Genomic DNA, 22881 nt, shown 5'->3' with positions numbered 1-22881 from the left:
AAAAAAAAAAAAAAAAAAAAAAAAAAAAAAAAAAAAAAAAAAAAAAAAAAAAAAAAAGGCAGAAACGTGAAAGGACTCTGGACACACAGGCACGCGTCTTCGTTTCCTATAAAAAGTTGCCTTTTTTTATTTTTTTTATTTTCTTTTTACCATTTCCCTAAACCCATTCAATTTCAATTTCAATTGCTTTTACTTAATATTTAATATATTATTTCATTTTCATATAATTTTAAATAATAAAATTAATATTTGGATAAAGATAGTATTTATGAGAAGTTGAATTAAAAAGTCAAGAATATTACCATTATTTGTATTAAATTCTATATTACTTATCAAAAAAATCAAAGTCAGATTGAATCTTAACTTCAAAACCAATTTTTAAAATTAATGCTAAAAGTAAATAAGAAATGAATGGGACAATGTCAACTAGAGACCAGCTTTGAATGGAGAAGAGATTTCCTATTTAGACCCGAAAATGTAAGAGGGAGTAGAAACCTTTTTTACCCATAAGATAATATATATATATATATATATATATTCAACTCATATCCCGTCCTATCCCATGAACATCTCTAATGTCATTCTAAGATTTTAGGGGAGATTTGTCAATAGAAGAATTCTAGAAAATATTTCAGTCATACTTGTCTTATGTCAAGCATCGTACACTTTTAATGGTCCATTCCTTCGTGTTAACGGTCCTTCATCTCTACACCTCTTACTTCATGCAATCCACCTTTCGTTCTTAATTTTCTTATAAGTTTTTTAACCATTAGATTCACTTTTCTCGAGAAACTATTTGAACTCTTAACTAAATTTGTAATACGTTCAAACATTGATGTAATGTTGACCAAAAATTTGTTTTTGGAGAAGGAAGGAGGGATGCAATTTCCCATAAAAAAAAAAAAAAAAAGTTTTGTAATTTAGCTGAGACAAACACTGCGCCTTACATTATGTTTATTACGTGCTGTACTTTCTGGTCTCTTAATTTCCAATCTTTATTACATTAACATTTATATATATGTGTGTGTATATATGTGTGTATGTATATATAATCACTCTGTATTTCATTTGATTTACAACTCTGCAATTCTTTATTTCATTTTCGACATAAATTTCTCTCTCCCTCTTTTGTTTTTTCCACTTCTCTCCTCCTTTGCTTAAATCTTCTTCATCTTCTCCGTTTTCTCCTCCATTCACTCCCTTTTCACGCTTAACAATTTCATTTCCATCGGGAAACCCAATCGTTTCAATCTCTGCGCTTCTTGGCTTCGATTGGGCTCTGTTTGATTCATCCATGATGCCTCTCAAGCATTTGCACCAGTTGCTGGAAGAGGATCAAGAGCCCTTTCATTTGAACACCTACATTGCTGAGAAACGGGTTAATCTCAAAAGGGTTTCGTCTAAAACCGATTTGCAAGTTAAAAAACGGAAACCCATTTCGACGAATTCAATTTTTCCTGGAAATTTCTGCAAAAATGCGTGTTTTACGTCCTTCCAGCCTTCGCCGGATTTCAGGAAATCTCCGCTTTTTCAGTTTCGTTCTCCGGCGAGACATAGCCCCTGCAAGAGCCCTAATGCTATTTTCCTCCATATTCCTGCTAGAACGGCTGCTTTGCTACTGGAAGCTGCTCTCAAGATTCATAAACAGAAATCGTCTATGAAAGCTAAAAAAACCCAGATTAAGAATCAGGGGTTTGCGCGATTTGGGTCAGTGTTGAAGCGATTAACTCTTCGAAATCGGAACGCCAACCGTGAAACTGGAGATTGTGGTGGTGGAGCGGAGTTGGCGTCGTTTGGGCAAAGAAAAAGCTCTGTTCGAAGGCACATAGTGCAGGGCGAGACGAGTTCCCACAATGGAAGGTCTAGCTATGGCTTCTGGTCTGAAACCAACGAAGAAGGAAGATCAATGGATTTGGGAACTTCATGTAGTAGCCAATCCGAGGATTCAGAGGAGACTTCTGTTGCTTATTTTGGGGAAGATTACTGTGAAAGCCCATTTCGATTTGTTCTTCAACGAAGCCCGTCGTTCGGCTGCCGGACGCCGGATTTTCCATCGCCGGCGGCCTCTCCTTGTCACCGTTACAAAGAGGTTTGTCATAACCATCATCTCAAATTTGAAAATTTACTCTGTTTTTAGGAATTCCGTTTCCATTTCAGGAGAGGGGTAAGCGTGAAAATTTTGAACTTTGACATTAAATGCTCTGAGTGTTGTTGATAGTACTTTTGAGCATATCTCTGCAATCAAGATCGTTTTCTCTTTTTTACTATCTGAGTGGGAAACTATTTGGTTAAAACAGACAAAAACCACTTTCTTTTTTGCTCTTGTATTGCAGTATTGCCTTACTGCTTCCTTTTTAGAATACAGTAACTTTTTGCAGTACAAGTTTCTGACCAATTCTTTTGAACTTTTATCTGATCAAAACTGATTAACCTCAAGTTCATTAGTTTCAATGGATGAAATTCAATCACTGATCCTTGAAACTTCATTTGGATGCTTAAAATTAGGCTCATTTTAAGTTTCTGTTCAAGGTTCAAACTTAGTGAAGGAAAGGAAATTAAGTAGAGAATCTAGATTTGATGTTATGTTGATATCCATCATCCTGATTTTTGAATTTCGTTTGAATGTTTGTACAGGACGAAATAGTGAACAATGCAGAAAGTTTGAAAAAAATTCAGGAAGAACAAGATGAAGAAGATAAGGAGCAATGTAGTCCTGTGTCTGTATTGGACGCTCCTTTTGATTACAGCTACGACGAAGGGCATGGCGACAGGGAGAGGGACGGAGACGGGAACGGGGAAGAAGAAGAAGAAGATTACGGTTTGGAATGCAGCTATGCAACTGTGCAAAGTAAGTAGCCATCATAAGTCCATTTGATAGTCTATGATTTGCAGTTTATCAATTTCTGATCACCATTTTTACATATATGTTAGGAACAAAGCAGCAACTACTAAACAAGCTTCGTAGATTCGAGAAACTTGCAGACTTGGACCCGATTGAGCTTGAGAAAGTAATGCTAGAGGAAGAACTAGAAGAAAATGATCACGACTACTTCAATAACGAAGAATGCGAGTACTACGATGAGTCAGCTCAAGTGTATAATGAAAATGAGATTGAATTGTTTGTGAAAGAGGTTGCAGACAGTGCAAACTTCTGTAAATCCAAATGGTTTCTCCCTCGAGACATGAGGAAACTTGTGACCGATCTCGTTTCCGAAGAAGAGGCAGATCGAAGCAACGATGAGACAAGAGAGGATGTGATACAAAGGGTTTGCAAGAGGTTGGAGATGTGGAAAGAGGTGAAATTCAACACGATTGACATGATGGTGGAAGAAGATTTGAGGAAGGAGGTTGATGAGTGGAAGAAAAACCAGGCGCAGAGAGGAGAGACAGCCACTGATTTGGAGGTTGCAATCTTTAGCCTGTTGGTGGAGGAATTGGCTGTTGAACTTTCTTGTTGAAATGGCTAAAGTTTTGGGAAATACAACAAATTTCTATTCAATCTTTCTCTATGCTTCCTTAAACAAAATATTAATTCATTTGGTCAATCAATCTGAAATCACAAACAACTGCTCGCTATTGGTCTACTTCAGCACCAAACACTCCTCGTTTACCTAGGTGTCCACTGCCGGAGCTCCGGCTAATGGGTGTCCGAGATTAATGGCCGCTGGTTGGCTCTCAGAAGTCCCCGACGCTGACCTTCCTAACTCTGCGTCTTCGCTACCAGAAATAGTTTACACTGCGGCACATGGCATTCAGGCTGCAGCAGCGTCTTCTACGGCGGCGATAGGGGCAGCTGCAGCTACAATGGGGTTTGATGGTGATTATGTTAGTGCGGTAAGGTTATGATATACAATATAAGAAAATCTCTGAGAGAATAAACAAAATTCACGCAGACTAAAAATTCTGTAACACAACTCCAATCACGAATGTTGTTATTAACCGATGACAAACATCAAAATTACAACAGAAAACACGAAATATTCGGTTCTTCAACTGAAATGTTAACAAAATAGACTTGCAAAAACCTCACATGCAAACACTCTCCTCAAGCTTATTATTACCAACGTCTGGCGTAACCTGATGTTAGCGGTGGGATTAGAAAGAGAGCCATATATGAAGCCTGAGAATCCAAATACAAAATGCCGCAGCTGTTCTTTTTTTGGGTCTAAAACAAGAGCACTGCCAAAACTAATCAATAGCTGTAGTTGTCGATGTGGAGGCTCTCCGAGGCACCCTCGCTGATCTTAGCATCACCCTTGTAAGTTCCAAGAGTAGCTTCAGAGTTGGCCTTGCACCTTACTAGTAAAGCAGCCTGAGCTTTGGGGATGTTATCTTCCTTTCCGGACCATGCCTTCAGAGTACTCTGCTGCAGGGCTCGTCCAAAGGAGAAGGAAAGAGACCATGGCTTCTTACCCTTGAGTTTGTTCATGGCGTTAAGGTTGATGGTGGCCTCCTCTTCGCTCTGTCCACCAGACAAGAACACCACAGCAGGGACTGCAGCAGGAACTGTACGCTGTAGGGCACGCACGGTGTACTCGGCAACAACTTCAGGTGCAACCTTTGCAGATTGAGATCCAGGGGTAACCATGTTGGGCTTCAACAAGGTTCCTTCAAGGAGAACATGGTGGTCATTTAAAGCCTTGTAGCATGCAGCAAGGACACGTTCAGTTACATCAGCGCACTTGTTGATGTCATGAGAACCATCAACCAAGATCTCAGGCTCTACAATGGGTACAAGACCGTTCTCCTGGCATATGATAGCATATCTGGCCAATCCGTTGGCATTTTCATTGATAGCCAACTGTGAAGGTTCGTTAGCACCAATCTTGAGCACAGCACGCCATTTAGCAAAACGAGCACCAGCTTCATAATACTTCTGGCAACGTTGGGCAAGGCCGTCAAGACCCTGGGTTGTGGTTTCGCCGTTGGTTCCAGCAAGTTCAACAGTGCCCTTGTCAACCTTAATACCTGGGAGTACACCACCTTCCTTCAAAACATCAACGAAAGGCTTACCTGCACAAAGGAACAGAAGGGAAAGAAATAGTTAGAACCATCAATTTTGTCTGTTCATAAGATTCAAAAAGCGCAATTCAAAATGGTAAAAAGACCAAAGACCGAGTGATTAGTTAGAATACCTGCAGAGGTCTTCTGGTAGAGAGTTTCTTCAAAGAGAATGACTCCGCTGAGGTATTGGAGAGCATTAGGAGCAGTGAAAAGGAGTTCACGAAGAGCACGTCTGTTTGTTTCAACATTCTCGACATTGATACTGGCAAAACGCTTTCCAATTGTGCCAGTTGATTCATCAGCAGCAAGAATACCCTTTCCAGGTGTTCCAATGTAGGCAGCATTGGCAATAAGCTCGTCTGCAAGGTGAAAGAAAATACAGAAATAATGATCAACAGCAGAATGGACAAATGTAATTCAGAGAAATACTCAAGAAAAGTACCGAAAAGTCAATAGCATCAGAATTCCCAATAAACTTTTGTCTACAGGTAAAAACTAAATTCAACAATATGGTCTCATAAATCAAAGGTACATACACAACTAAAATTACCACTATCAAAGTACACACATTTTCCAAAGCAAGGATGCCGGGTAGAAAAAAACATCAACTAAAATCATGACATCAAACACTATTCGTAAGATCTGAATCTAGACGCCAGTGGTATTCGGCGACCAACTTCACTCAGTGAAAAGATCAGTTTTTTTGGGTATACTACTTCGGGAAAAGTGAGAAAAGGGTATCCTCTTCCATGCTCTCATTACGTATCTAACGGAGGAAAACCCCCGAACACACAGATCTGAACTGCTACCCTATCGATCTACTCACCAGCAGTTAGAACTATCCAAGTAAATTAGAGAGAAAGAGGAGCACTAGCTACAATGAATTTGAACGAGAAAACATATAAACATCTGAATCTCGTGCCATACAGGCAATTCACATAAGCTTCAACTCTCATTGAAGTGAAATATTGCGTTAAATGGCATGAGAACACGAAATGAAAGGCTAAACAGATGGATCAGATAGTAAAAAAAAAAACAGAAAATTGGAGATCGGAAGACAGTAAGTAAATGAAACATCCAACACAAGATCTGGACTAAAGATGAAATGCATGAAAAGAAAACAGAGGAAAAAGATGAAGAAGAAATCCATTACCAGCGTATTTGCCTCTGTAGCAAGACATCTTGGATACGTAAAAGTAGAAGTGAAAGATTGAAGCTTTGTGAAAAGGCAAAATAAATCGATGAAAACAAGAAAGGGTTAGGGTTAGGGGTTTTAAGGCGGGGCGGAAAGATCAAGAAATGTGCATCCACATGGACTTTTCATCATTTGCACGTGACATTTCCACCAACGGACCATTTTGTGATTTTACCCTTTTGCCCTTCACTGGAACCGTGTGCGATACGGAAAGCGGCTGTAATGGTTTTGTCGATAAGTTGTTGGTTTTGACCCTTTGGTTTGTGGATCCCTTTTTCTTCACCAAATTATGTATATATATAATATATATTTTAATTTCTACTTTAAATTACTATACAATAGTAAAAAAAAAGGCTCTTACTACTGTTTTTTACCCATTTAAGACGTTATTAATTAAAATTTTAAACTAATAATATGATGTCCCAAGAGAAGAGAACAGACCACCCTTATAGGGTGTGGAAACCTTTGGCTAGCACACGCGTTTTAATGCCTTGTGGGGGGAAGCTCGAAAAGAAAAGCCTAAAAAGGACAATATCAGCTAGCGGTGGATCTGGACTGTTACAAATGGTATTAAAGTCAGACATCGGACGATGTGTCAGATTTCTCGCTGTTCCCCAGAGGGGATAGACACAAAGCAGTGTCCTAGGAAGGGGGATGGCTTTTGTAAAAGTCCCACATCGATTGGAGAAAGGAACGAGTGCCAGCGTCCTATGGATTGTGATGTCCCATCACATTGGTTGGGGAGAACAAATCACCCTTTTAAGGATGAAAAAACGTGTTTTAAAAGCCCTGAAGAGAAGCTTGAAAGAGAGAACCCAAAGAGGACAACACAAATAATTTTATTGATAATTATGCTAAAAAAAAAAAAGAAATTATTGATAATTTTTGTAATTTTGTTAGGAAATTCACATGGTTAAGTATAAATTGTCGATCACATCTTGTATACAGAACATAACAAATAACTAGAAGTAGTTGAGAAATGGGTATACAGAAAAATGGTACAAAAGATCTGATGGAAGTTACATAATTGTACAATATTAACACTTGGATGCATTAAATCTAATGTGACAGCTAAAGAATTAGGAGCGGCTTTTGGCACTACATATTAACATGAGATACTTCAAGGGTTTAGTAAACCTCTCTGTTAAGAGTTGCCGGGAATTGAATGTTTCAGTACACTATTTGTTTGTACAAGAGGGGAAAGTTAGAGCTGATGATAGAGAGGGCCGCTTTTGATGGACTCAGCAGCCGCTGTGACATTATACATCGAAGAGCACAACGCTGGGGGTTGACATTGCACAACTGTAGAGGGAATAAGTATATTTTGATGGTAAAGAGAGAATATGGGCGTCAACAAAACTGAACCTTGGTTCGCCTCAAAAATGGAGATACTTCAGAAAAGAAATCAATATACATCAATGAATCTGCAACCAAACACAAGCACTGTGCCATCAATAATTTGAGCATTGCATATCAAATAACAGAGGACTCCTCCCCACCCAGGACAGTTCAATTCTCTACCATTAGGAACACATGTATAGGGAGAACAGAGTAGAACCAGGACAGAAACCTTACCAACACACACATGAATCTATCTGAACAGCATCATATCTGCCAGACAAACCTTTTGAGAACTCTGTTTTTCACATGAACAAAACTGAGGAGTCCCTTGGATTCCCTCATTGAGTAACTAATGACATGTTTGGGCGAGCTTGATTAGGTGTAGCTGGTTTGATCAATGGCTTCAATGATTCCATTATTTCATAAAAGGATGGACGTTTCCAGGGCTCGCTGAAATATAAATCCAATAATTGCTTGAAAAATATTGAGAGTAAAACGGTGAAGGAAAACCTTGCAGAAGTTCAACTCACCTGGCGAAGCAAGCCTCTATAATAGTAGCAACTTGAGGATTTAAATCACATGGGATCTCAAGCCTTTTGCCTTTGAAACCCACGGCGGCCACAACCTACATAAGAATATTCTCCGTCAGGCTTAAAGGGCAGATTAACTATAATTCTATAACATTTTGGGGTTTGGCAATGACCAAATTATCCGTCCTAATTTACTGAGTCACAGACAAAACAGAAACTACAAACAAGTAAAATATCATACTACAATATAAAAGAAATTACCAATTGCCTTACAGTGTAAATTTACAGCATTGTATAGTAGAATAAAAATATAGGATAAACTGAGATAAAGAGTAGATGCAACAAATAAAACGTGAAGGGTATTGCATCCATAATAGCATCCACAAAACACTTAATTCCAAAAATCGCCAATTCTTTTTAAAACTTTATGGATACTTAGGATCAAAGAAGTGACATACATCACTCTGTAGCGATTGCCATGAAATACCAATGCCAGACTCGGGTTATTTTTTGATACCAGTTGCTCTAGAAAGTTCATATTTCAAAGTATTATTACAATTCTCTGACCATTAGGACTCGAGGACAAAAGGGTACAACCTAAAGGTCCTTCAAATAAGGTTGTTTATTAACCAGTCTTCAACGGACAATATCCCTTCAAAAGATTTGTCTTTAACAACCTTGAAAAATTATCAACCAGGCAATGAAAAATCAAAGGAAATTTCTCGTTATAGCATCATTAATAATCTTAATCTTGAAAGCAAACCTGCGCCGGGTTCAAGTTGCCCCATGGTTGCTGCAGTGAAGCAAGCTCCCACAGTATCACACCAAAGCTATAAACATCTGATTTCTCATTTGAAGGCTCATCACGGAGAACTTCGGGTGCCATCCATTCAGGCTGATAAAAAGGAAGTAGTATTTTTGTTGGTTAATAAAATGTCCAGATTCGAGAAACATCTCACAATTATTACATGGAATAATGCTGTAAACACAAGAACTTACAGTCCCAGCAGCTGATTTTGATGAAAGAAATGTGTGCGCCTTCAAGCGTGAAAGCCCAAAATCACAAATCTACAGGCACATCAGGCAGATAGAATTCGATCAATGCAAACAGAGAGAGAGAGAGAGAGAGAGAGAGAGAGCAGTTTGGAAATGGATGGAACTGAAGAGTCATCATTCATCACTAAGAACGTGGTTGAAGTATCAACCAAAAAGTCAACCTTTTCTAGAACAAAATTCATTTCCAATTCCCCCTTCCCCAAATAAAAGCAAGTTGATTAATCATAAACAATCAGGATTCTGCTTTAACACTAAAAGGATCTCCTATTTTAAGATATATTCAATAAATCCAATTTTTATTCAAAGAAGGCCAACTGATATAATTACAACTTTGTTTGGAAGAAAAAATATAGTTCGTCAGAATTTTGCTATAGCAACACCCTAAAAGGATTTCCTCCTGTGTACTGGTAAGCTCATGTGTACATATAATAATCAATTTTAACACAAAAGTGTAATAAGTAGAACACAACTTGATAGGAGATGAATTATTTTAGAACTTTGATCATTCCACTCCATGTGGTGTTAAAGTCTGTTTGCAACTTTGACAACAAATAAATGCATATGCATTGGAGAAAAAAAAAATGTCATATCCTGAAACATTACTGAACATAGATCAGTACAATTCATTGACTTAGATAATTCAAGTTTTAGTCTTGACAGTCTCATGAAAATATATAAACATTAATCAGAAATGAAATGCCACAATATGTATGCATAATCGGTAAAATTCAATACTGAGGCAGATTATTCCCGAACATCTGGGTGGTCCATTGAATAAATGCACATCAACTAATATGACAACTACTGAAAACAAGTCTTTCCCGCCAGACATGACTATGATAAAAAATTTAATAGACAGACTAACTCACGGAATCTTTAGATATAATGTCCATAATCAATATAGAAAGCCAGAGATTCTCAGTTCCAACCTTTACTGTGTACTTCTTATCAACCAAAATATTTGGAGATTTCAAATCACGATGAACAATTGGGGGATTACGTTTGTGAAGATAATTCATCCCTTTTGCCTGTTATTATCAACGACAGAACAGTAAGCTCAAAAGGACGAACAGATGTCAAGACATGATGATGATAATTGATAACAGCATTCACAGAATAAAAGATGCAATAACTAAATGCTATGGTTTGAAAATACATACAACATCATGTGCCATGTTTAACCGACGTCTTTCATCTAAGACTTCTCGTGCCCCAGGTCTATGCAAAAGCCTGTGCAAACTCCCTCTGCAATTAAGTCATCAATTGGTGAACATATATATTTTTGAAGGGTATAAGCATTCAACACTTGAGGAATTTGAAGAACCTTGATAAGTATTCTGTGACAATGGACAAGTTTGGAGGCTCAGTGACTGCACCCATAAAAAGAACAATGTTCGGATGTCGTAGAGATTTCATTATGGCAACCTGGAAAAGCAAAAGAAGTGATTGAACCTACTGAGTGATTACTTGCAAGTGATGCGCAATTGTAGGAAAATTATCTTCAAAATATTATGAGTGCTTCAAATTTTTGGAAACATATACCTCCCTAAGAAATTCCTCGAACCGTTCTGCATTAAGGTCTTGTTCCATCAGAATCTTCACCGCAACATCCTAAAATATCAAAGGCACAAAAAAACATAGTCTTCATCACATATGGTTAAATTTTAAAAGTACATTTAAAAAAAAAATTTAATGAAAAAACACAAAAAAAATGATGATGAAAAAAATGCAACACAACTTTGAAATCTGAGACCTATGTTAAAAGAATGAAAGAAAGAAAGAAAATTTAAGCTTCTTACTGAGCCGTGCCAATCAGCATGATACACTGTCCCAAAAGAACCTGCATTAACCAAGTAGACAGTAAGTGTGGTAACATAGAGAATGATGATATGATATTATAAAGACTACATCTCTCGCTGGCTAAAATTCATATGTGATGGAAAAGCAGAAAATGTTTCTATCAGAATGAGAACATATATATACCTGCTCCAATTTTCTCCCTCAAAACAAGATCATTCCATGGAATAACAAAATCTTCTATGCCAAAGGAAAGCTGATTCGGTTTTTTAACCAGCCGATTACCATCAATGAATGATAAATTATTAGCAGGATCCATCCTTAGACAGGGCAGTGCTAAGAGAGGCTCAGAATCTCTGGAATCAATCTGTGAGATCTGGTTTAAACGAACCACATTTTCTACAAAAGGGGTAGACTGTACACTATGTTGAGCAGTAGAATCACATGATCTAAATTGCTCAGACTTTCCATCTTGAGCATTCCGTTGAGTAACTTTTGGATTCATTAATTGAGGACTTCTATCCCTGTCACCAGCAAGCACTATGTTTTTTCCATGTACATCCTTCCTGTTGAATGGCCTTTGATAGACAGAGCATGCAGCATCCTTCCCAGATACAACATTCCCTGCAATTGAAAATTCTGAACTTGTTAACAGAAACCAGTGTGTCCGAGAACACATTACAACACTGATCATACAATTGTCGAAGTCTATTTATGATTGGCTGGTGGAAGCCTTCTCATTTAGTAGTTGGTCTAAACAAGCTTAATTATGGCATGTTTAGCTGGACAAAACCAGAGAGTCTTCAAAGATAAGACTTCTCTTGAGTTGTTTTGTAGAATGTTCAGATAACTTGCTCTTGGTGAAGTTATAATCACAGTAACTTCATTTGTAATTACAACCTGTCCTCGATTGTGAACAACTGAAATGCTCTCTTATAGTTTTCTCTTTTGGGAGGGGGTTCACTCTACCCTGGGCCCCTAAGCTGTTATTCCTTCTTTTTTTTTTTTTTCCAATCCTGTATAGTTTCTTGTCTTTAAAAAAAAAAAAAAAAAAAACACTGATCATACAATCTCAATAACAAGTCCATTTACAAGAGGTATGCAGAAAAACGATGGACATATCATGGAACAGAATCGATCAAATTCTTAAGAAGAAAATGATTTTAACATCATGTCAAGGCTCAGTACTCTATTGCACATTTATGAAGCATGTCGCGTAGTTAAGTCAAACTTTCAAAAGGTATAAACTCCGGCTGATAACGGAAGGTGAACAATTAAGAAAAGCCTGCACTCTGTCTACTACCAAAAATAACCAAATAACACACAAATCTAAACAATCACTAATTCTGAAAACTTGTTAAGCATACTGAGCTCAATAAAGATGGCTTGACAAGTTTCAGGACCGAAAAGAAGCTAACAATAACAGTAATCATGGTAATAAGAAAAGCTTCACATTCTTGTTAAGTAATCACCTGAAGAAGCTTCATCAAATACAATATTAAGTGATTGACTATCCAAGAAATACTGTTTGGCCAGTGACCTGAAATCAATGTTAGATTCAATAGGTTTTAGTCTTGGAAATCGCAATGGTGAAGAAATTGAGATGGATGATGGACCATTGAGCAAACAATCAGGTTCACATAAGCAACCAGGCTTCCCAATCAGATCAATGACATATTCCCTGAAAATTAGGACTATCATGTTAAGAACTTAGGTATATCATGAAAACTCTAATCAATCAAGAACAGCCAAAAGTGGACAAGCATACCTATCAAGACCGAACCTAACAAGGCAAGATGAAGCATCATCTCTAGTGCAATATTTACAGCCCCTGGCAATTCGACAAGGCAAATCAATTGAATCTGCTAGCACCTGCAAAAGTTACATTTTTAGGCATGTCTGTTCTGATAATATTCATACACGGTTTACTCTCGAACCATTAGTATCACTTATAAATACTATTTATGGTCATTCACACTGATGCATAAACAATTGTAAGATTTTTCACTGACTAAAAGATGCAATCCACCAAAACACCTGAAGTAACATGTACCATTAGAAGTAATGATAACATTAAAAGAACACAAGTGCAATCTATAAAATGTTTAAGAATATACAATTGATTTGCATTAAATGAAATTCTCACTTTGAATAAAAGAGCACGATGCCTGCAAAGGCCAACAGCTAAGCTGCACAAGGGAATCACAACAGATCCCAAACATTCTTTTAAGTCATCGCTGCATTCCCTCCAGGAGGGAACTAAGGCATCTTCTCCCTCAGAAACTGAACCCCTGTTCATGCAATTATTGATTTTATAGTACTCATAGAACAGTTTAAATCTCAACGACTATCACAAGAAGTGTAGATAACTCACCCCATATGATTGCATACCAGCTTTGCTAAATGATCCGCAACCTCTTCTGTCGTTATACAGCTAGAAGAAATATTATGGACCCTGTTTTGCAGTTCCTTTAGGCTAGCATCACTATGCCGATCTATGAAAACTACTTCAATTGATGAACGGATGCTGAAGTCAACTGTCTTCAGAGATTCAAATGATGGTATACGCCCATCCTCTTTCAGATTGGTGCATAAAGACCATACATAAGGGTCCATCCCATGAATTAGGTACAAACCATCTGGCACCTTCTCAAAATATGACATGCATCCATTTACCTGATGGGTACCAAATTATAAGATAGCATGCTCAAGCAAAGATAAAGAATTATATGTTGTGTCAAAATCACAATTTATGAATCCTTAGCCATCTTTTGAAGGTGCTAAGAATGAAAACAGATTGAAGTTTTTCGGGCAGTGTGTACAAAAGGCAGAGATGTAGTCAATGCCAGCTGAAAACAAATTGAAGTTGATCTTCCTTTTTTTTCTCTTTTTCTTTATTGCCTCTCCTTCAAACATTAACATGACAGGCTCTGAGTTCCTAATTAATTTTATGTACCTAAATTTGCAGTTGGCGGAAGGAAATTTTGGATGTTACTTTAGACCTTTAATTTCCTGGTTTTCAGTTTTTTCTTAAGTGACTTTTTAGAGTTGGAGAACCGGCACTTCAAGTTACAAACTACTATATTAGTAAAAATGTAACGAATCAAGCAGACTCGGGATGCTTTATGACTACGTTTGAACAATCCCATTTAAATCTTCCATCAACTCAGAGTGCAAATATTTTCTTCCGAGTACTTCTTTCTTTTTTCCTCAAGGAAACCCAAATACTGTTAATTTCACAATCCCAACCTATAAAACATCGTACCAAACAAAAAAAAAAAAAAAGAGGACATATTGCATCCTTCGACGACAATAAAACCAAAAGAATGATAAATTTGTAACACCCAATAGATTATTCGAATTATAATAACATGACAGTGAACTAGGCTGTTTGCGCACCCTAGAGCATGCTTTAAGGTATCTATGTGAAGCAGAATAAAGCAAAATGATTAAAGAACAAAAAGAAAACGACGATGAAGAGATTAAAAAACGAAAACAAACTCTAACCCAAAATCGATGCGAGATAGCCTCAGCTGAACTTGACAACGATCTTGAAGCTGCCTCGTCTGGCATCAGATCCATAAAGTTGGGATCATCGGCACAAGTGGCCTCTGAAGAAAGCCTGAGAGCCAAGGCCAGCTGCAACTGATAACTTTCTTCCGTCTGCTGTGCCCAGCTCTTCCCCGACGAACCTCCACTTCCGACAGCTTTGACTCTAAATTCATCGTCGTGGATATATCCCAATGCATTTATCTCATTTGCTGCTGCGTTTGAGAGCGTTGGTGCGTAGTAATCACTGGAGAGAGAGCTATCATCGTAGCTACTTCCACTAGAATGCCTCTGCAAACCAATCCATGAATACATGTTCCCAATTCGATTCGGCTGCGTGTTTAACTTGTGATCACCACTCCCGTCCCAATCAAAGACTCTATCCGTTCTCCCCTTGCTAATGTTTGCCTCAGCTGCTATTGACCCGAAAAACGAGGTGGAAGGTCCCGTTCCAATCTCCTCATCCGGAATTTGACTTAAAAACGTGTAATCTGACCTCCTTCCAGGCATTTCCATCGAGAAAACAAGAATCCGTATCACCTTAAACCCTTAGAAACCCTAGAATCCACCATTGTTGAAGTGCTCGGAAGGTTTCTGTATGTTAGAATTTCCGGCTTTGTACCTCCTCTCTCTTCTCTAATATTTATATTGTGGGAAAGAGAGGAAGAACCAAAAATTATTTATACGGTGGCACAAGTAACCGCAATATTCCACTTTTTCATGATTTATTTATTTTTTATTATTTTATTGTCATCATTTTTTACATGTAGTATTTTTTTTTCATTAATTTGCATTTTTAAAGAACTTTTTTTCTAAACCCTCTCTCTAGTCAAAACTTACCCCAAGTTGATCATTTTATTTTATAAATTCAAAACCATAAGAAGTTAATAAAAATATAAATGTAGGGACCCAAACCCACCATTGGCAGGTATTAAAATGCATTTGTTAGAGAGAGATTTCTTCGTTTAAAATACATCTGTTAGAGAGATTTTTTTGTTTAAAATACATCTAGAGAGATTTCTTTGTGACCCAAACCCACCGCTAACAGTATTAAAATGATTTTTAAGAGGAAGAAATGAGACAAAAGTGAAGTCAATGGTTGGTACTTACGTACAACATTTTAGTCAAACTTTGGGTTGGGATTAAAGGGAGCATTGAATGAAGACCACTATTATTATTATAATAGTAAATACTAAATTATAAATTTAAAAATAAAATCCAAGAAAGGCCGAAACACTAAAACGAGATTGAAATAGGAGTTTGGTTCACACTATGGCGGTGAAAATGAGGGGTTTGGTTAACCACATGGGAACTTGTCCCTGCCGATTGGATGAGTGTGGAAGCTATCTACTTTATAACTTGTTTCCTACGCCTCTCATACCATTTTGGCCTGAAGTGGTCGGCGCCCACCCAAGCAGAAGCTGGGGGCTGTAGTTCTCGACTCCATGTTTTATGTTTTGTTGTTTACGTTATTAAAACTCACATTTGGAATGACATCGAACCCCGGAGACTCAGCATCGGTGTCCTCAGGGCAGCATGCTTCACCAGTGTACCCTTTTTCTGGTTAAGAGATAGCAACTTAAGACGACTTTGTTGTCAAGCTTAAGAGACAAGCTAACTTACAGTATTTTATCTACCTATCATTTGCCGTACCTGTCTTACACTTTTGTTCTAGTCAACTTGCTAGCTGCAAGACGCAATCTGGCTATCAAAGCTATCTCCACTCACATATTAGACAAGAGCATGTGTAAAATGAGTAAATGGATTTCTCCTGCTTATCTTTATCTTTTATTGAAAAACCACGAATTCATGTTGATCCATCCTCATCATCATTGTTGAAGATCATGTGTAAGTGCATTGTTAGATTGTAAGCCACTACATAAATGGTTTGAGAATCTAAATTCTCATAACCAATGTATTTGAAATTTGAAATTTAGCCGAGGAATTGTGAGAAACCAGCAAAATTTTCATAAACTAAAAACTAAATCATCAGAAAGGTCTACTATATTCCCATTCAAAATAAACACATGAAAAGACTCGGGACAATACAAGCAAAATGAGAAATCCAAGGTGTATTGGCCAACCAAAGCAAAAATTATTTTCAATGGCAGCTCCATAGTATTTCTCTACGAAAACATCAATTAATGTTGGAAATACAAAACAATTCAAAACAAGAAAGCGAAATTACATCTACTTCTGTCTCATAAATCCTTGGAACTTACTTGATTATGGAATAGGGAAATCAACCTTACGAGGACATACATTTTTCAGCATTACAGAAGTTGTAGAGAGAAGCTTCCTTCATGTTTCCAACGAAACATCACATCAAATCCTGCAAATCCTCCAGATAACAGCCAAACCTGTATTATGAATACGATGGTAAGCTGCCTAAGAAGTATTTGGGAAAGCAGGAAAACCTGAACCTGCAAAACTCGCAGCGTATGTAAGAAAGATAAAAGAAAATTCAATAAACATATACAAATAGCAAAAAAAACCATAACCACAAGTGCTTCTATTTCTATTTTCCTGTTAAGATGGGAGCATGGGCGGGATAAAAACTTTCGATTAGACCGACAACAAGCTCTAGTTCTGCTTTAGGTGTGAATCTATCTATATGAGGTTGAAAATATTGAAAAAAATACTAGTCTAAAAAATTAAACCAGATCTCAAGATAACAAATATGAAGAAGTACCAGTTCGGATGAGTAAATTTTGGGGGCTAGAAAATAATATGATAATTACCAACGTATTAACATTATTCTGATTGACCAGTATATTTAAGAAAGAGGTAAGCATCAGCAAACATGAAGGCTGGTTCTAAGATTTTGGTCTTCATCTTTATGTACAAGTAAAGCATAGAAGGTTTAAAAAATAGGAAAAAGGAAAGAAAAACTAAAAATGGTTTTCAGACATCTTTCCTCGAGACTTATGAAGCTTAAACGCTACACATACACATCCTACTTTTAGCTAATACCAGGATTTATTTTATCATGTAATTCCCATAAATATGGTGGAAATGCGTTTCCGACTGAGGTGAACGTAGGTAGAGTTTAAAACCAAGGAACAAAGAATAGACAAAAGGAAGAATGGATAGGGATGGCTGTGACCAATTAAACAATGGTATGGAATATTGTAGAATTTTCTTAGAGACTTACTCACTAACGACTATTTCTATACTAGTTAATTTCTGTTTTAGGGTGAAAGAGACGGGGTTAACAAAACTGGAATTCACATTCATAAACACGTGACAGGGAACCTGTCCTCCACCTGCACAGTGGAAATGGGCAGTGAGCTACTTCTTTTAAAAAATGGGCTGTTTTATAAAGGGTACAGTATTCTACTATGGCACCTATATTGAATAATAGAAGGGCAGAAGCAAACCAGCAATGTTCCTTTCAGCCAAGCAACAGCATCCAAGATTTTCTCTAGTACTGCTTAGAAGGATCAAATTCATCTTCATTTTGTACAAGGCCATTGCTACCACCATCATCCTTGACATCCTGGTGACCACTACCATTATCTGCCGTTTCCCTGTCCCTGTTCCACTGTTCAATCTTAGCCCTTCTTTCAGCACTACTTTCCCTCACCGGACTTCTATTCCTCCTCCCTCCAGGGCTCCTACTCCGTCCCCCTCTATGCCTAGGGCTACGGCTTCTAGGCCTCCTGCTTCTATCATGATACCGAGGGTCCTTGTCTCCATCTCTTCTACTAGGTCCACGTCCACGACCACCATGGGGACGGTCATCATGTCCATGATGCCTGTGGGGGCTTCGACTTTGACTTTGGCTTCGGCTACGCCTGCGTCTGCTCCTCCCAAATAAACGCCTTCTCAACTCTCTAAAAGTACATGGACAATTACAACAAAGAGAATATGGATCAGTAGCCAGCTAATTCTTTTTCAGAGGAAACTAAAGAATCATGCTGATGTGATGATATACCTGCTTATCTTCTTCAGATGCATAAAGTTGCAATAGCCACCACGATTACATACATTTTCCTCATATTGCCTGCAAGTAGCTTCTCGAAAATCCGTCACAGGAGAGAAGTCAACAATGATGGGTCGACCTATCACGAATTTGAAAAACAAGACCAAGTAACTACACATCCGGACCATCTTAGGCACAAACGAATAATGAAGAGTATCTAGTTATCATTTTTGTCCTTTTCGCAACCATTGATGAAGTGTATATCCGCTGGTATAATAATAAAAGCTGTATATATATTCTTGCAAAATAGAGTTAGTTGGTCCAAGTTTTTACAGTTTACCTTTGGGAAAACTCCATCAAACCTCCAAACCAACCTTGCAAGGTCGTTATTGATTTCCAAAATTGCATATCGAACTCATAAATATTTAACTACATTATCAGTGTCGAATCATCCAATAACAGATGTACAGGGAGCTTTTAAAACTTTTATTTCCTCGTCTAACAGTTAGACTAGTGATAATCCAGGAAATATGATGAAAAGATTCCCAAAAATGAAAAGTTCTAGTGATAAATCCTTGATTTGAACCAAGAATCCAAAATAAAGTTCATTAAGTCATATTAGAAATACTTAAATAGAACGAATTCGCATTTTATCATAATCAAGAATATTCATTACACGGAGTGTCACGGGCTCAAAACTCACTATAAATCTTTCGACCCTCGTACCACTGAGCAACCCAAAGAGTACTCATATAGAATCCACAAGATTGATTTCGTCGTAAATAGAAAACCCATAAGGAAAAAGGAAAGTATAAGACATAAAACCTGCATAAAAGCGCCCATTAAGATTCTGAAGCGCATTTGCAGCTTGTTCTTCTTCCCTAAACTGAACATAGACATTGCCCACCTGTCCACGGATTTAAAGCCAAACTAGTCAGTAACACAGATCCAAATACACCTTTCAATTTAAGAAGTCGATACCAATATACCATATGGTCAGCCAAATTATCACAAATATTTAAGCTTTCGAGATCTCCATATTTGCTCAGCTCCTCGAATAGATCTTCATAAAAGTCCTGCATCCCAGACGTTTCGGCATTGAGAAGATGCAAGTTTAGGGAAAAAGAAGTTTCAAAATCCAAAAAAATAAATGTAAATCAAAGAAAAGCAAAAATCTCAGACCTCGAAGTGGTCTTGAACCTTGCGCGGATCAAGGGCTTGGCCCTGCGGGTCAACACCGGGGGTGATCATGTCAGGTCTCTGATACATATTAGAGAGGAGAAGTGTAGGGCTGATGCTGGGCTTGGTGTGAAGCCGAGAGCACCGATCTCCATGTCTACAGGCTCCAATCTTGAAGTAGAAGGGGCAGTTAACCCTATCCTTTTCCGTTCCGAAAATTGAAGCCAAATGTTCCGCCATTTTCTTTTGCTCGAGACCGGCAAAGTTCTGCTGTTCTTCTCCTCCTGATCTGGTTTTATCGATTAGGTTTTTAGTGATGAAAAACAATATTTATTTTGTTAAAAAAATTGTCCCAAATCAAACAGCAGGTTTGCCCGAGAGGTTAAGGGGGAAGACTTAAGATCTTCTGCACATAAGTGCGCGTGGGTTCGAACCCCACAGCCTGCATTATTACTTCTATATTTTTTAAGCTATAAAAGTTGAATTAATATTTTTCATGTGTAGAAGGTGCAGCAGGTTTGCCCGAGAGGTTAAGGGGGAAGACTTAAGATCTTCTGCACATAAGTGCGCGTGGGTTCGAACCCCACAGCCTGCATTATTACTTCTATATTTTTTAAGCTATAAAAGTTGAATTAATATTTTTCATGTGTAGAAGGTGCAGCAGGTTTGCCCGAGAGGTTAAGGGGGAAGACTTAAGATCTTCTGCACATAAGTGCGCGTGGGTTCGAACCCCACAGCCTGCATTATTACTTCTATATTTTTTAAGCTATAAAAGTTGAATTAATATTTTTCATGTGTAGAAGGTGCAGCAGGTTTGCCCGAGAGGTTAAGGGGGAAGACTTAAGATCTTCTGCACATAAGTGCGCGTGGGTTCGAACCCCACAGCCTGCATTATTACTTCTATATTTTTTAAGCTATAAAAGTTGAATTAATATTTTTCATGTGTAGAAGGTGCAGCAGGTTTGCCCGAGAGGTTAAGGGGGAAGACTTAAGATCTTCTGCACATAAGTGCGCGTGGGTTCGAACCCCACAGCCTGCATATAATCTATAGTACTTTTTTTAAGCTAAAACTTAAAATAATTTTATTTTCGTTTAGGAAGGAGAGCAGTCTCGCCCGAGGGGTTAAGGGGAAAAAGTTCGCACACTGTGTGCGTGGGTTCGAACCCCACAGCCTGCACAATTATCTTTACTCCATTTTTCCGTGAAGCCTAACCGTCATTTTTCAATTTTCGTATTTAAATAATATATTTTATTACAGATTAAATAATTATTACTAAAATTTGAAATTTATTGTAAAATGTTTTTAATAGATATGTAAAGTTAACAATTACATGATAGGTTATCACTACCAAATATAAAGATGTAAATCACAATTTTATGTTGTATAACTTTAAAAGTAAAAATAAATAAGACATCAAGAACAGTCCCTTCTCATGAAGAGGTCGCGTATTGTTTCTTTTTACTGTGTTCTGTAATGCCATTATGACACAGGACAATTATTCTCAGCCAAACAAAAGAGATAGAGAGAGCGTCGCATCAATCTAAGACTTGAAAAAGGGCACTCATTCATTCTTTGAAAATCAAAGCTACGCTGCAAATATCATGACAGATATCATCATGTCTTCCTAACTTCTCGGAACTATTGTTCAACCTCCTCAGAACAAAAACGTTCTGAAATTATTCAAGGGAAAAGGGGATTCTCTGAGTACAACAAAACAACCAGTCTCACAACCAACACTTATTCACGGAAGTTAATGGATCGACAACCTTCACCACTCGTCCAGCGTCGTCTAGTACGGTTCAACGGGCTTGCGGAAGTTTGCTCCAGCATATACTGCAGCTGAGCCAAGCTCCTCTTCGATACGCAACAGCTGCGCGTAGGTGAAAATAGACGATACATAATCAGAATAAACAGAATTCAGAACACAGACAATGAGCTAAGGGAATGTGTCTAGACGATGATATCAACCTGGTTGTATTTGGCAAGACGTTCTGATCGGCATGGAGCACCAGTTTTGATTTGACCCTGCAATAGAAGTAGGGAGTTGAATCAGTAGATGGACGAGATCGATTAAAGATCGTGATATGTAAGGTTTCGGGATCATATTGAAGGACGACGAAAAATACCGTAGCCAAACCAACAGATAGATCAGCAATGAAAGTATCCTCTGTCTCTCCACTGCAACCAAGTAGAACTCAATTCTATTACTCACTAAAACTTGTAATGTTTCTATGAAACCAAACGGTAGGATTAGGAAATCCGAACCTTCGGTGGCTGGCCATAACTCCCCAACCGGCACGTTTCGACATTTTTACAGCCTCGATACTCTCGGTGACAGATCCGATCTGGTTAACCTTGAGAAGAAGGGCATTGCAAGTTTTTTCCTTGATTGCCTTCTCCACCCTCTGTGGGTAAGGAAAAACAGAGAAGTAAACTATTAACAATCTATAGGGAAAGGAATTCAAAAAAGGGTTCGAGCCCAAATCGTATACCTTCGGGTTGGTAACCAAGAGATCATCTCCCACAATTTGAACCTTTTCTCCTATTTCGCTGGTCATCTTCGAGTAGTGCTCCCAGTCATCTTGGTCAAATGGGTCTTCAATCGAGACAATAGGATATTCGGAGGCAAAAGACTTGTAGAGGTCCTTCAGAGCATCTCCTGAGATCTTCTGTGAGCCATCATTGTTCTGCATCAAAATTCATACGTGAAAAGTCATATAACTTAGTGCTGCATTACGAAATTTGGAACAACTTGAATTAGCAGTAACTCGGCTTCAAAAAGAGAAAAGATTTGCACAACTATATGGTAAATGAAAACCTACCTCTTCTTTGAAGTTCAAATCGTAGGTCTTGTCTGATCCATAAAATTCAGATGCAGCAACATCCATTCCAATAACAACCTAACAGAAACAGTCCTGTGAATCTCCTGATAATGGATAGTCCACCAAGAACAGTGAAAGAGGAAGAAACTAACCTGGCTAGTGTAACCAGCTTTGGCAATTGCAGTTTTGAGCAATTCAAGACCTTCCTTGTTCTCCTGGTGAATATGACAAGCAAAGATGTAAATAGAGAAATGAAAGGGTAATGAAAAGAATATATTTAAACAAATGAAGCAACAACGTGCTACTTTACATGTATACCTGAATGTTAGGAGCAAATCCACCTTCATCACCAACGTTTGTTGCATCTTGTCCGTACTTCTTCTTGATGACAGACTGCAATTATGCACATAAACATTACATAAAGGCTATGAACTTGAAAATAATAGTGATACGTGATCCTTTTTTTTTTTTTTTTTTTTTTT

The 22881-nt window shown here is 37.8% G+C and overlaps 5 protein-coding genes and 5 non-coding genes across 16 annotated transcripts in view; 6 read left to right on the top strand and 4 right to left on the bottom strand.

Annotated features, from left to right (window-relative positions):
- Nucleotides 1-1114: 1114 nt before the first annotated feature.
- LOC111433152 lies at nt 1115-3499 on the top strand. Of its 2 annotated transcripts, none has more exons than XM_023070105.1 (3): nt 1115-2089; nt 2635-2818; nt 2932-3499. In XM_023070105.1, exons 1-3 carry the CDS (start codon nt 1295-1297, stop codon nt 3456-3458), a joined length of 1506 nt encoding a protein of 501 aa, XP_022925873.1. In that variant the 5' UTR covers nt 1115-1294; the 3' UTR covers nt 3459-3499. The 2 variants fall into 2 exon arrangements, with proteins under 2 accessions (XP_022925873.1, XP_022925872.1); XM_023070104.1 differs by having other exon boundaries at nt 1116-2089; nt 2635-2848.
- A 445-nt stretch (nt 3500-3944) lies between these two features.
- Nucleotides 3945-6298, bottom strand: LOC111433154 (fructose-bisphosphate aldolase 6, cytosolic-like). Its single transcript, XM_023070106.1, has 3 exons — nt 6158-6298; nt 5136-5363; nt 3945-5013 (listed from the first exon to the last, which is right to left on the bottom strand). The coding sequence occupies exons 1-3, from the start codon at nt 6183-6185 to the stop codon at nt 4193-4195; spliced, it is 1077 nt and encodes a 358-aa protein (XP_022925874.1). The 5' UTR covers nt 6186-6298; the 3' UTR covers nt 3945-4192.
- An 860-nt stretch (nt 6299-7158) lies between these two features.
- On the bottom strand, nt 7159-15136 carry LOC111433151 (serine/threonine-protein kinase CTR1-like). Of its 3 annotated transcripts, none has more exons than XR_002708738.1 (16): nt 14431-15136; nt 13298-13599; nt 13070-13214; nt 12692-12795; nt 12396-12604; nt 11110-11547; nt 10926-10966; nt 10669-10737; nt 10451-10551; nt 10287-10371; nt 10056-10154; nt 9070-9138; nt 8834-8965; nt 8071-8165; nt 7775-7990; nt 7159-7623 (listed from the first exon to the last, which is right to left on the bottom strand). XR_002708738.1 is itself a non-coding variant. In XM_023070103.1 (15 exons), the coding sequence occupies exons 1-15, from the start codon at nt 14986-14988 to the stop codon at nt 7879-7881; spliced, it is 2559 nt and encodes an 852-aa protein (XP_022925871.1). In that variant the 5' UTR covers nt 14989-15136; the 3' UTR covers nt 7159-7878. The 3 variants fall into 3 exon arrangements, 1 of the variants encoding a protein (XP_022925871.1); XR_002708739.1 differs by having other exon boundaries at nt 7159-7574; XM_023070103.1 differs by having other exon boundaries at nt 7159-7990.
- A 1385-nt stretch (nt 15137-16521) lies between these two features.
- LOC111433144 (splicing factor U2af small subunit B-like) lies at nt 16522-19866 on the bottom strand. Of its 4 annotated transcripts, XR_002708736.1 has the most exons (7): nt 19580-19865; nt 19387-19473; nt 19223-19304; nt 18410-18536; nt 17853-18308; nt 17627-17738; nt 16522-16832 (listed from the first exon to the last, which is right to left on the bottom strand). XR_002708736.1 is itself a non-coding variant. In XM_023070094.1 (6 exons), the coding sequence occupies exons 1-5, from the start codon at nt 19814-19816 to the stop codon at nt 17897-17899; spliced, it is 945 nt and encodes a 314-aa protein (XP_022925862.1). In that variant the 5' UTR covers nt 19817-19865; the 3' UTR covers nt 16522-17738; nt 17853-17896. The 4 variants fall into 4 exon arrangements, 2 of the variants coding, with proteins under 2 accessions (XP_022925862.1, XP_022925863.1); XR_002708735.1 differs by having other exon boundaries at nt 16522-17738; nt 17821-18308; nt 19580-19866; XM_023070094.1 differs by having other exon boundaries at nt 16522-17738.
- Nucleotides 19867-19940: 74 nt separating this feature from the next.
- Nucleotides 19941-20023, top strand: TRNAL-UAA. Its single transcript has one exon. It is a non-coding gene; the product is annotated as a tRNA-Leu (tRNA).
- A 65-nt stretch (nt 20024-20088) lies between these two features.
- Nucleotides 20089-20171, top strand: TRNAL-UAA. The gene has a single exon. It is a non-coding gene; the product is annotated as a tRNA-Leu (tRNA).
- A 65-nt stretch (nt 20172-20236) lies between these two features.
- Nucleotides 20237-20319, top strand: TRNAL-UAA. Its single transcript has one exon. It is a non-coding gene; the product is annotated as a tRNA-Leu (tRNA).
- A 65-nt stretch (nt 20320-20384) lies between these two features.
- TRNAL-UAA lies at nt 20385-20467 on the top strand. Its single transcript has one exon. It is a non-coding gene; the product is annotated as a tRNA-Leu (tRNA).
- A 65-nt stretch (nt 20468-20532) lies between these two features.
- Nucleotides 20533-20615, top strand: TRNAL-UAA. Its single transcript has one exon. It is a non-coding gene; the product is annotated as a tRNA-Leu (tRNA).
- Nucleotides 20616-21118: 503 nt separating this feature from the next.
- LOC111433186 (enolase) overlaps nt 21119-22881 on the bottom strand; it is a 4604-nt gene continuing 2841 nt past the window's right edge. Inside the window, exons 9-16 of the mRNA XM_023070143.1 lie at nt 22718-22792; nt 22552-22614; nt 22400-22477; nt 22070-22264; nt 21843-21982; nt 21704-21755; nt 21546-21602; nt 21119-21447 (exon numbers count right to left, since the gene is read on the bottom strand). Of these exons, the coding sequence (XP_022925911.1) occupies nt 21367-21447; nt 21546-21602; nt 21704-21755; nt 21843-21982; nt 22070-22264; nt 22400-22477; nt 22552-22614; nt 22718-22792 (741 nt within the window). The 3' untranslated portion in view covers nt 21119-21366. The remainder of the gene's footprint in view (nt 21448-21545; nt 21603-21703; nt 21756-21842; nt 21983-22069; nt 22265-22399; nt 22478-22551; nt 22615-22717; nt 22793-22881) is intronic.

The sequence above is a fragment of the Cucurbita moschata genome, unplaced genomic scaffold, assembly GCF_002738365.1.
Source record: "Cucurbita moschata cultivar Rifu unplaced genomic scaffold, Cmos_1.0 Cmo_Scf00041, whole genome shotgun sequence".
NCBI classification, from domain to species: Eukaryota; Viridiplantae; Streptophyta; class Magnoliopsida; order Cucurbitales; family Cucurbitaceae; genus Cucurbita; species Cucurbita moschata.
The sequence above is the reverse complement of the archived record's forward strand: the minus strand, read 5'-3'. Positions and strand labels throughout refer to the sequence as shown.

What these genes read in the sequence shown, in the direction of transcription:
- LOC111433154 (XM_023070106.1), bottom strand. Translation starts at nt 6,185, where the DNA reads ATGTCTTGCTACAGAGGCAAATACGCTG. An exon ending in CTACAGAGGCAAATACGCTG is followed by an intron (nt 5,364 to 6,157) that starts GTAATGGATTTC and finishes TTCACCTTGCAG; the next exon opens with ACGAGCTTATTGCCAATGCT. An exon ending in CTACCAGAAGACCTCTGCAG is followed by an intron (nt 5,014 to 5,135) that starts GTATTCTAACTA and finishes TCCTTTGTGCAG; the next exon opens with GTAAGCCTTTCGTTGATGTT.
- LOC111433144 (XM_023070094.1), bottom strand. Translation starts at nt 19,816, where the DNA reads ATGGCGGAACATTTGGCTTCAATTTTCGGAACGGAAAAGGATAGGGTT. An exon ending in AGGTTCAAGACCACTTCGAG is followed by an intron (nt 19,474 to 19,579) that starts GTCTGAGATTTT and finishes TCTGGGATGCAG; the next exon opens with GACTTTTATGAAGATCTATT. An exon ending in ATAATTTGGCTGACCATATG is followed by an intron (nt 19,305 to 19,386) that starts GTATATTGGTAT and finishes ATCCGTGGACAG; the next exon opens with GTGGGCAATGTCTATGTTCA.
- LOC111433152 (XM_023070104.1), top strand. Translation starts at nt 1,295, where the DNA reads ATGATGCCTCTCAAGCATTTGCACCAGTTGCTGGAAGAGGATCAAGAG. An exon ending in CTTGTCACCGTTACAAAGAG is followed by an intron (nt 2,090 to 2,634) that starts GTTTGTCATAAC and finishes ATGTTTGTACAG; the next exon opens with GACGAAATAGTGAACAATGC. An exon ending in CAGCTATGCAACTGTGCAAA is followed by an intron (nt 2,849 to 2,931) that starts GTAAGTAGCCAT and finishes CATATATGTTAG; the next exon opens with GAACAAAGCAGCAACTACTA.
- LOC111433151 (XM_023070103.1), bottom strand. Translation starts at nt 14,988, where the DNA reads ATGGAAATGCCTGGAAGGAGGTCAGATTACACGTTTTTAAGTCAAATT. An exon ending in ATGCTGATTGGCACGGCTCA is followed by an intron (nt 10,738 to 10,925) that starts GTAAGAAGCTTA and finishes TTGATATTTTAG; the next exon opens with GATGTTGCGGTGAAGATTCT. An exon ending in ATAAGAAGTACACAGTAAAG is followed by an intron (nt 9,139 to 10,055) that starts GTTGGAACTGAG and finishes ATGTGCCTGTAG; the next exon opens with ATTTGTGATTTTGGGCTTTC.